The 8,654-nt window shown below is 41.2% G+C and overlaps 2 protein-coding genes across 3 annotated transcripts; both read left to right on the top strand.

Annotated features, from left to right (window-relative positions):
- Nucleotides 1–789: 789 nt before the first annotated feature.
- snrpd1 (small nuclear ribonucleoprotein D1 polypeptide) lies at nt 790–4,077 on the top strand. Of its 2 annotated transcripts, none has more exons than XM_069697148.1 (4): nt 790–929; nt 1,643–1,719; nt 2,155–2,355; nt 3,848–4,077. In XM_069697148.1, exons 1-4 carry the CDS (start codon nt 916–918, stop codon nt 3,922–3,924), a joined length of 369 nt encoding a protein of 122 aa, XP_069553249.1. In that variant the 5' UTR covers nt 790–915; the 3' UTR covers nt 3,925–4,077. The 2 variants fall into 2 exon arrangements, with proteins under 2 accessions (XP_069553249.1, XP_069553254.1); XM_069697153.1 differs by having other exon boundaries at nt 795–929; nt 2,155–2,346.
- Nucleotides 4,078–5,783: 1,706 nt separating this feature from the next.
- Nucleotides 5,784–8,593, top strand: ggcta (gamma-glutamylcyclotransferase a). Its single transcript, XM_069697130.1, has 4 exons — nt 5,784–6,057; nt 7,404–7,549; nt 7,631–7,763; nt 7,888–8,593. Exons 1-4 carry the CDS (start codon nt 5,941–5,943, stop codon nt 8,011–8,013), a joined length of 522 nt encoding a protein of 173 aa, XP_069553231.1. The 5' UTR covers nt 5,784–5,940; the 3' UTR covers nt 8,014–8,593.
- The last annotated feature ends 61 nt before the right edge of the window (nt 8,594–8,654 follow it).

Here is an 8,654-nt window from a genome sequence, read left to right as displayed (position 1 = left end):
TTTAAATTTTTATTTAGAATTGGATTGATGGTGTTAAAAGAATGGTCCCGTGCCCATTTTTATACCCCACACATTTTAATGCTCCCTCAACCAACAACTTCAGAATTGAAAATAATGAAATTGCACTCTCATAGATTATACTTGATACATTCCCAGCTGATCAAAAAGAAAGGTTTGATGTGTGGCCAAAACTATAAATGAACGTGTCAGTGCAAAGTTTACTCTCAATAAAAAGAACTGAAAGTGTGTTGATGTGAGGTTTCATGCTCTAATTCCCTTAACTCCCCTCAGCAACAACAACAAAAAAGAAGGAATAGACACCTTTACTTGTCAGTGGTGTTTCATTTCTTGATCAATCTGTCTCAATGCAGATCGCATACTGTACATGGATGACTGATAAGGATTCATTGCTACAGCTTTTATTCTACCATCAAATCTACAGTCTTGTTACTTTACAGCACAGATAAACATGAAGTCTTCTAAAGTCAATTCACCGACAATATTTTTAAGATCTTTTAAAAAAAAAAAAAAAACACTCCAGACTGGTCTGCAGGTATTTCTATAACCCTCAAAGACAAATCGTATAATTTGGATAAAAAGAACAACTTTATTATGATTTTAAAAAAATAAAAAAAAATATTTTTTTAGTTCAGAAACAAAAGCTGTCCTTTTATGGGTTTACAAAATTAAAAAATTTAAAAAAAAAAAACGTTTCACGGTTCAACCACTAGGCGGCGAGGTCTTCACGCCTATTCTTTGTTGTCGCTCATTTAATGACGTCGTATCTGCGCGACCGAAACGTAACTCGTACATAAGCGGCCTGGTGTGTTTTACTTCACCCGACCGCGGTAACACACACACAAAAAAAAAAGAAAAGAAAAAGTCTCTTCGGTGGAGGATTTGTCCGTCACCATCATGAAACTCGTCAGGTAAGCGGCAGCGAGAAGTCGCCTTCTAAAAAGTGCGCAGACGTGAGACGATGAAGCGAAAGGCGGCGCGGCTCGATGGATGTAGATGTTGAAGGAGCGGCGGAGTCGAGGCGGGAAGCCCGGGACGGAATGAATGGAGGACGGGCCGGCGCTACGACGACCGGTTCCCCTGAAATAACCCGACACAAACACACACAAACACCCGTAATCCTGCTTTTATTCACTGCCGGTCGGACTCGGTTCGTGATATTATCGCGGGTGTTTTTTTTGTTTAAACCCATTTTAATTCAGCCACATGGACGTCAGCTGACTCGCGGGCCTGGTTCCTCCTCGGCGGCTCACCGCGAAGTCGATTCAGTCGCACACAAAAAAAAAAAAAAAAAAAGTTAAAAACGCCAGGAGTCAGAAAAGCTGGCCGTGCACGTGATGTTTCTTTATTTTTATTATTTTTTTTTTTGGGGGGCAAACTGCGAAGACTTCTCGATCAACTTTTCGACGATATTTATTTCGCTTCCGCAGACCGCCTTTTGTTTTTGGTTGCTGAAAGCTTTGCGCAGCTAAACGGCGGCTAACCGAGCTGACCCTCCGTCCTGCTCTCTCTCTCTCTCGGGGAGTTTTTATTCACGTGTTGCGACGGAAAAGCGTGAAACAAAAGAAAAGCGGAGTTGTGAGGGTTGTGTTTTGTTCACGCCGGTGTTTGTTTCCCACGGCAGGTTTTTGATGAAGCTCAGCCACGAGACGGTCACCATTGAGCTGAAGAATGGCACCCAGGTCCACGGCACCATCACCGGTGAGACTGGGGGCACACTTGTGATTACAGTGCTGATGATGAACTTCAGAAGTGTTTGTCCTGTTCTTCATCATAAAATGCTTCTTTCACAGATGATTTTATTATTATTATTATTAATTATTAGTATGCTCTGGTCTCATTTTACGTCCATTTAGGTTGAGTTGGAGGGTAACGCAACAATAATGTGTTTCTTGGTTGTTTGTGTATAATATATATAGATATATACTATACTGTGCATTTTATATATATTTTTTTTACTGCTATTTTATTATTCTATTATTATCTTATTGCTTCCTGTATGCTGCTGTAGCGAAAAAGAAAAAAAAAAAAGTCCCCTCTGGGATTAATAAAGTAACTACCGAACCTAACCGGTGACAACGGTGTTTCATTTTTCCGAGCCCCTTCATCTAAACCTCTTTCCGTTTAATTCCCCAGGTGTGGACGTGAGCATGAACACCCACCTGAAGGCGGTGAAGATGACCCTGAAGAACAGGGAGCCCACTCAGCTGGAGTCTCTCAGTATCCGTGGCAACAACATTCGCTACTTCATCCTGCCGGACAGCCTCCCGCTGGACACCCTGCTGGTCGACATCGAGCCGAAGATCAAGTCCAAGAAGAGAGAAGCAGGTGCGAAATGTGTGGACATTTTTTATTACTATTATTATTATTATTGTTTTACTGTATTTGTCTTGACTCTTGTTGCGTTTTCTGTTTTGAAACCCGAAACGCTCGGAAACTTTGATTTATTGCTCAAATGTCTGCACATCCTCTCAACCTGCTGGAGTTTGAACTTGTTGTCTGTTGATGAGGGAAATATGAAGCGAGTCCGGGTTTGCGTACGCCCGGGCTGCCGTCCGCTTGTGCATTTCGTACTACAACGCTGCTCCTGCATTAAGTCCACAAGTTAATCGCGTCTTCGCCTCCTCTATTTTCTCAAGTCGCACGATTTTCTGCGCGGTGGCGCCGGCGGCCGTTTTACTTTGGTCCTGTTCAAGTCGTTTCAGCGACGCGTTTGTTTCGTGGAGACGGCCGCTCGACATACGGGAGGTTCGATGATTGGTTAAAGGCTGCTCCAGTGGTTTGACAATTAACAAGATGTCTGTCCAGCAGGGTGAAACAAATGGAAACCGTTGTTAGTGGACGGTGGCCAGATTTATTTATGTCGTCGCAGTGAATGTGTGTGTGTCTGGTAGTTCCTTGTCTTCAGTGCCAAAAGCATTTAGTGTCTTAAGTGTGTTGAGAAATCTTGAACCCTTCGATGCATTCCTCAGGCGTTTTATATCGCAACTGATTTAATTCATTTAATCATGCGACTCAATGGTACTGCTCACACTATTTGCGTCCCAAAGTCAAAACTGATTTGTTTAAACGGAGCGGTAATGTACGGGTTTTGGTGATGGCGAGGAGTGATGCATTTATTTATTTAACACAGTAATGAGGTTTTTTTTTTAAAAATTACATTTATATGTATTATATTTGCATGCGTGTGGAATTTTGCATCAAATGTCCTCAGTAGAAGCTACGCTGAAGGCAATTACAGCACAGAGAACCTTTCCAAACACATTTTTATAAACAAAATAACTGTTTATTAACTCGTACATCTTGCTAGAATATGTGTCACATGATGCTGCTGTTGGCAGACGGAGCTGAAAGGGATGCGCACTGAGCTCTCTTTCTAAATGGGTTTCACATTTGTGTACGTTACGTAGAACGTTTCTGGGAATGTGTACATTGTTCAGTCCACCAGCTGATTGGTGATTCATAATCTCGTAAATGCTCCAGCGCTACACACTCATGACCCGTGGTGTTTATTGGATAGAGGAGTTTAATGACGGGTGCGTCAGAGTGGACAGTTTTAATTCTGTCACAAGAATAAATGTTGTCGAAGCCACACCTCCATTCATGATAAGATAAGATAAGAGGAGATAATCCTTCATTAGTCCTGCAGTGGGGAAATTTGCAGGATTACAGCAGCATAGTTCAAAGCTGACATAAGAGTAAAAACAACATAGTAAAAAAATAAGTAACAAAATAAGTGATACAGTGAGGATATTTACATGATATTATATTGTATTAAATACAATACAGACAAACAGTTGCTGATTGTTTCTCACCTTTGTCCTCTCAGTGGCTGGACGGGGACGAGGCAGAGGACGAGGGCGCGGCAGAGGAAGGGGACGAGGACGGGGTGGCCCGAGGAGATGATCACAAGGCCCCACACAGTTGCTTCTCACCGCCCCCCCACTGTTTGTACAGGATTTTTTTTTTTTCTTTTACTCAGAGGAAACGATTTGTGAATTTCAGTGTACTTTTTGTTTTTCCTTATTTTGTACAATAAAATTCTCCTTTGGAAGAGGATGAACGCGGCTCAGAGCTTTATTACAGCATCGATTACTGCATTTCACTTTGAAATTTCCTTCCATTGTTTTCATCACGAGCTTCAATAAACATGTTGCCACGTTTCCATGTGAAATGTAGCAAACAGAAATGACTTCGTTGTTCACTAAAGTGCACCAAACGTGACGGTTGAGGCCGTGAAATTAGTTTCTCAGGGCAACTGGGGGACGTTGGTCAGAATGGAGATGATCCCTAAAGTTCATGTGTAATTCAAGAAGATGTTTGAATTTGTAATGCATGTAATTAAATGGACTTTGTCTGATCAACACTGATTTTGTAGTTTTATCTGCAGTGCAGCTGTTATACGAAGCAATAAAAGAGCTCGAGTAAAAGAAATCTGCTGTTGTACACGAGTTTGTAAAATGGGACACATTAATTTAAATGTTACGAGTGACAATCAAACGATTCTGCTCTTTGGATGCGAAGAATCAGTGGGGGGGGGGGGGGGGTGTAACTAAGTACATTTACTTGAGTGCAATTTTGGTGTACTTTTTTTTCTTGTTATGCTACTTTCTACTTCTACTCAACTATCTTCTGTCCAATATTGTACTTTTAACTCCACTACATGTATTTCAAAGCTTTATTTAATAGTTGTTTTTGCAGATTCATATAATTCATGTCAAATCTAAATCAAATAATTTATGCTGTATTATCAGAGATTAAACTACCCAACAGTATATAAAGTAATTAAAATGAGCTCCAGCTGCAGTATTAAAGTGATGTACATATTAACGAATCAATAATTACAATCCAATATGTCATTCTGAAATGGACCAGTTTGCGTCATAAATATTTGATATTTGATTCTGATTCTATTGTCCTTTTACTTAAGTAGTATCTTGAATACGGAGGTTTTACACCGAAGTATTGCTTCTTTTACTTAAGTAAAGGATCAAGATCCTTTTTCACCACAGCAAAGCAAAAAAATCCTATTGAATTCAAATCTTACTCATCCTACTTAATTTAAGGGTTAAACAATTGTTCATTTTGTTTTGACACTTAACGTAAAGCATCAGTAGTTTTTTTTTTTACCCATGTAGATTAAAACATACTTTGAGGAAAATTAAATGGCCTTGAATCAAGTGAAAATAATGTGACTTTATCGGAGAAACTAAAAGGGCTAGTAGGCTGAAGCCAGTGTTGAAGTACCTTAAAGTGTAATACCACAGATGACAGCTGGGTGCCAGCTCCAAATAATCTTAATAATCTCTGGCTCTTAAAAAATTTATTTATCTCAAGACACTAACTCTGAATTTTCCATTTCTAATGAACATGTATTACGTTTATTTTCTTCTTCTTTTTAACTATGACCTCATAAATAAATAAAAAAATCTTCCAATCACTATATAACCATATACAACTATTTATGGTTTTATACATTATATTAAGTCAATGTTTCACTGTTAAAAAAAAAAAAAAAAAAAAAAGCAAAGCGTTGAATGTATGCACTTTATTTGGTATTTATGTCCATTCAGATAATCATTTCAGTGTTTTCTTTTCACAAAGTCTATTGTGACTGAAACCGTGCTACGGTCTGACGATGTAAATTACCATTTGAACCGGAAGTACTTAAAAACAACTCGGCTGAAAATCCCAATTGAAACGTCGCATTAATTTAAAAAAAAAAAAAAAGTATAGTAAATCGAGTTCAACCTGTATGTATTGCTGCAGTTTGCGTCCGTGATACTTACAAAACAAAATTAGATTATAATATTACATTTTGATTCATCCCTTGTCCTTTTATTTCTTTCGGCAACACTCGTTATTCACCGACTCGCTTTCGTCTCGTCTCGTCTCGTCCTGTCGGCAGGAGGACGTCTGAAGATGTCCGGGGCTGCCGCCGGATGCTTTATGTATTTCGCTTTTGGAAGCAACTTGTTAAGGGAACGGCTGCAGCTCGCGAACCCTTCCGCGACGTTCCGCTCGACGGGCCGGCTGAAGGTCGGTGCACTTCAAACGGATACTTTGTTTCTAGTTCAACGTTCTACCAGTAATGCCGCGTTCACGGCCCGTGGTCCTATTTAGGTAAAAAAAAAAAAAAGTGTCCTCTATTGTTCCGCGTGAATGTGTGTGTGTGTGTGTGTACAGCAGGCGTGACACACGAATAATTATCCACGGTGCGCGCGTTTTTGTCGCACGTTTCGTTCAGAGCGTGAAAATGCGCACGTTGATAAAAGAGAGTGACAGCTTTTTTGGGGGACGTGAACGCAGCAACAGCTCAGGCTGCATGTCCGTAAATGCACCGGTGTCACCGAGGGGACGTTCACAACAGAGACTGGTTCACGTGATATTGCTTTACCTGTTAAAAGTTGCAGCTAACCAGCTGTTTCACGTGACTCGTGTCTAATTCACTTACACTTAATCTACTAGTACGTACTAATACCTCCCTTCTTACCGCCCCCGTCTTTAAGACACGAAAAACAGCTGACTAATTGGCCACTGTGCTTCTTGAATGGGTCCACCTAAATAACCACAGCTGCAACAACTGTTTGATTTAATTGATTAGTTGATCAACAGAAAACGAATCAGGAATTCTTTCGATTTTTTTTTTTTTTTTATATTTTTTTTAATTAAAAACGCTATACTTTTTTTTATTTTTTTATTCCAGCTTCTGGTTTTCTGGTTCTTTTAGTACTCCGTGACAACAAAATGAATATCTGTTGGTTGTGGACTGTCCTTCGGGATAAAACGAGACACCGTAGGCAGTTAACGTTGATTGACATTTTAAAGGATAAATGTCTGCACTTCTACTTTACAATTTGCCATCCATTCTTACGCCAATGATGACAGCGTTGTCATACAAGGTGCTCGTCTGCCATTAGGGAGCAACTTGGGACTCTTGCCCAACAACACTTCGGCTTGTGGCCAAAGAGCACCCGGGTGTTAAACCACCAACCTTACGATTAGTGGGCAACCTGCTCCACCAAAACCGTAATAAGCCAACGTAGAAATCCTGCACGCGAACCAATGCTGACAATAGTTGGCTTGTTGTTTTTTGCCAGCCCTACAAATAATGAAGTTGTTCCTTTTAACATCTCTCCTGATGAACCAGCTGCAACAACAGGGCCTGATCATCCCGTACTCCGACCATGTTGTTTTGACCAGCAGCAAAAACAGGCTCGCTGGGGGATGCTGCTGAACGCACAAATATGCCCGCGTCTTACATCACAGACAAATAAAAGGAATTATGTTGAACATACACAAAGCCTCATCAACGTTCAGGCTTTTGTCCCCCTGAATCCACTGTGTGTGTGTGTGTGTGTGTGTGTGTTTGTTTGTTTGTTCAGGACTACACACTGAACTTTGGCCTGTGGGAGGAACATGTGGACAACGCCTGGCACGGAGGTGTGGCAACCATCGAGTTCTCTCCAGGCGCAGAAGTATGGGGGGTGATCTGGACTTTGAGCGACGAAAACCTGCCAAGCCTCGACAAGTGAGACACACACACAAACAGCTGTTCATCCATCGAGCAGTTCTTAACCAATGCCACTTTGCTTTTCTTTCCGTTTACCAGCCAGGAAGGAGTGAGCCATGGAATGTACGCCCCTCTGGAGGTGTCAGTGGAGACCGACGAAGGGCTGATGCTCTGCCGGACGTATCGGATGAATAATTTCCACGCCTGCCCTCCATCTCCTCAGTACAAGCAGGTGGGAGCTCGTGAACACACGCTCGTCCCGAGACAGTACGCTCAATTTAAGATACAAACGACTACTGTAATGAATGACACAAAATATTTGTGACTTCTGCCGGCCTTCCTGTGTTTCATATAAGGTGGTGTGTCTGGGTGCGGAGCAGAACGGACTACCGAAGGAGTACCTGAAGGGGCTGCAGGCCACTCAGACCAACAACTACACCGGCCCCTCCATCCTCGATCAAATTAGGACAGTTATGAAGTAGAGATCAAACGTTCAGTTGGAAATGAAAGTTGACCAAAACAAGTTATTTGCTCTTAGAGCACGTAGAACAGATGAGTCCAGCACAGATACTTGGTAAGACAGTTTTAGTCCAGTTACAGAGGGAAAAAAACCCCCCAAAAAACAACCTCAAAGTCCCCTTCGTAGCAGATTCTGGAGCTTTCAACTGCATTCCGGTCTCGTTTATGACCATAATCATGTTATATGTAGTCGTAAAGTATGGATAGGATACTAATTATAACAAGAAGACTGTGAGATGTGGTGACCAGAATGTTTAAAAAAAAAAAAAAAAAAGCTGGTAAGTGGAGTCTGAGGTAAGAAATTCTGTGAAGGCTGACACTCGGAAACAGAACTGGCACCACTGGGTGGCCAAAACGTAATAATGCGTGCATTTCCTAAATGACAAATCATACCTAGTCTTAATTGGCCTTTAGCTGTTAAATTATGTTGACGAATGTGTTTCACTTTCCAGAGTAAGATGTACGCGCCAGGCAGACAATTGTTTAAGTGCAGTACTTGTCAGGGGGATATTAAACACTGGTGAAACACCCGTCACACTTTGATCGCACCTCCTTTATTAGGACTTGAACCACTTATGTTCTGCTCTGCGGACAAAACAAAAGA

Source organism: Brachyistius frenatus, unplaced genomic scaffold, assembly GCF_029030835.1.
Source record: "Brachyistius frenatus isolate BFR_SWC_R1_liver_20210118 unplaced genomic scaffold, ASM2903083v1 Contig_2, whole genome shotgun sequence".
Taxonomy (NCBI): domain Eukaryota; kingdom Metazoa; phylum Chordata; class Actinopteri; family Embiotocidae; genus Brachyistius; species Brachyistius frenatus.
Note: the sequence above shows the minus strand (reverse complement) of the source record. Positions and strands in the feature narration are given on the sequence as shown.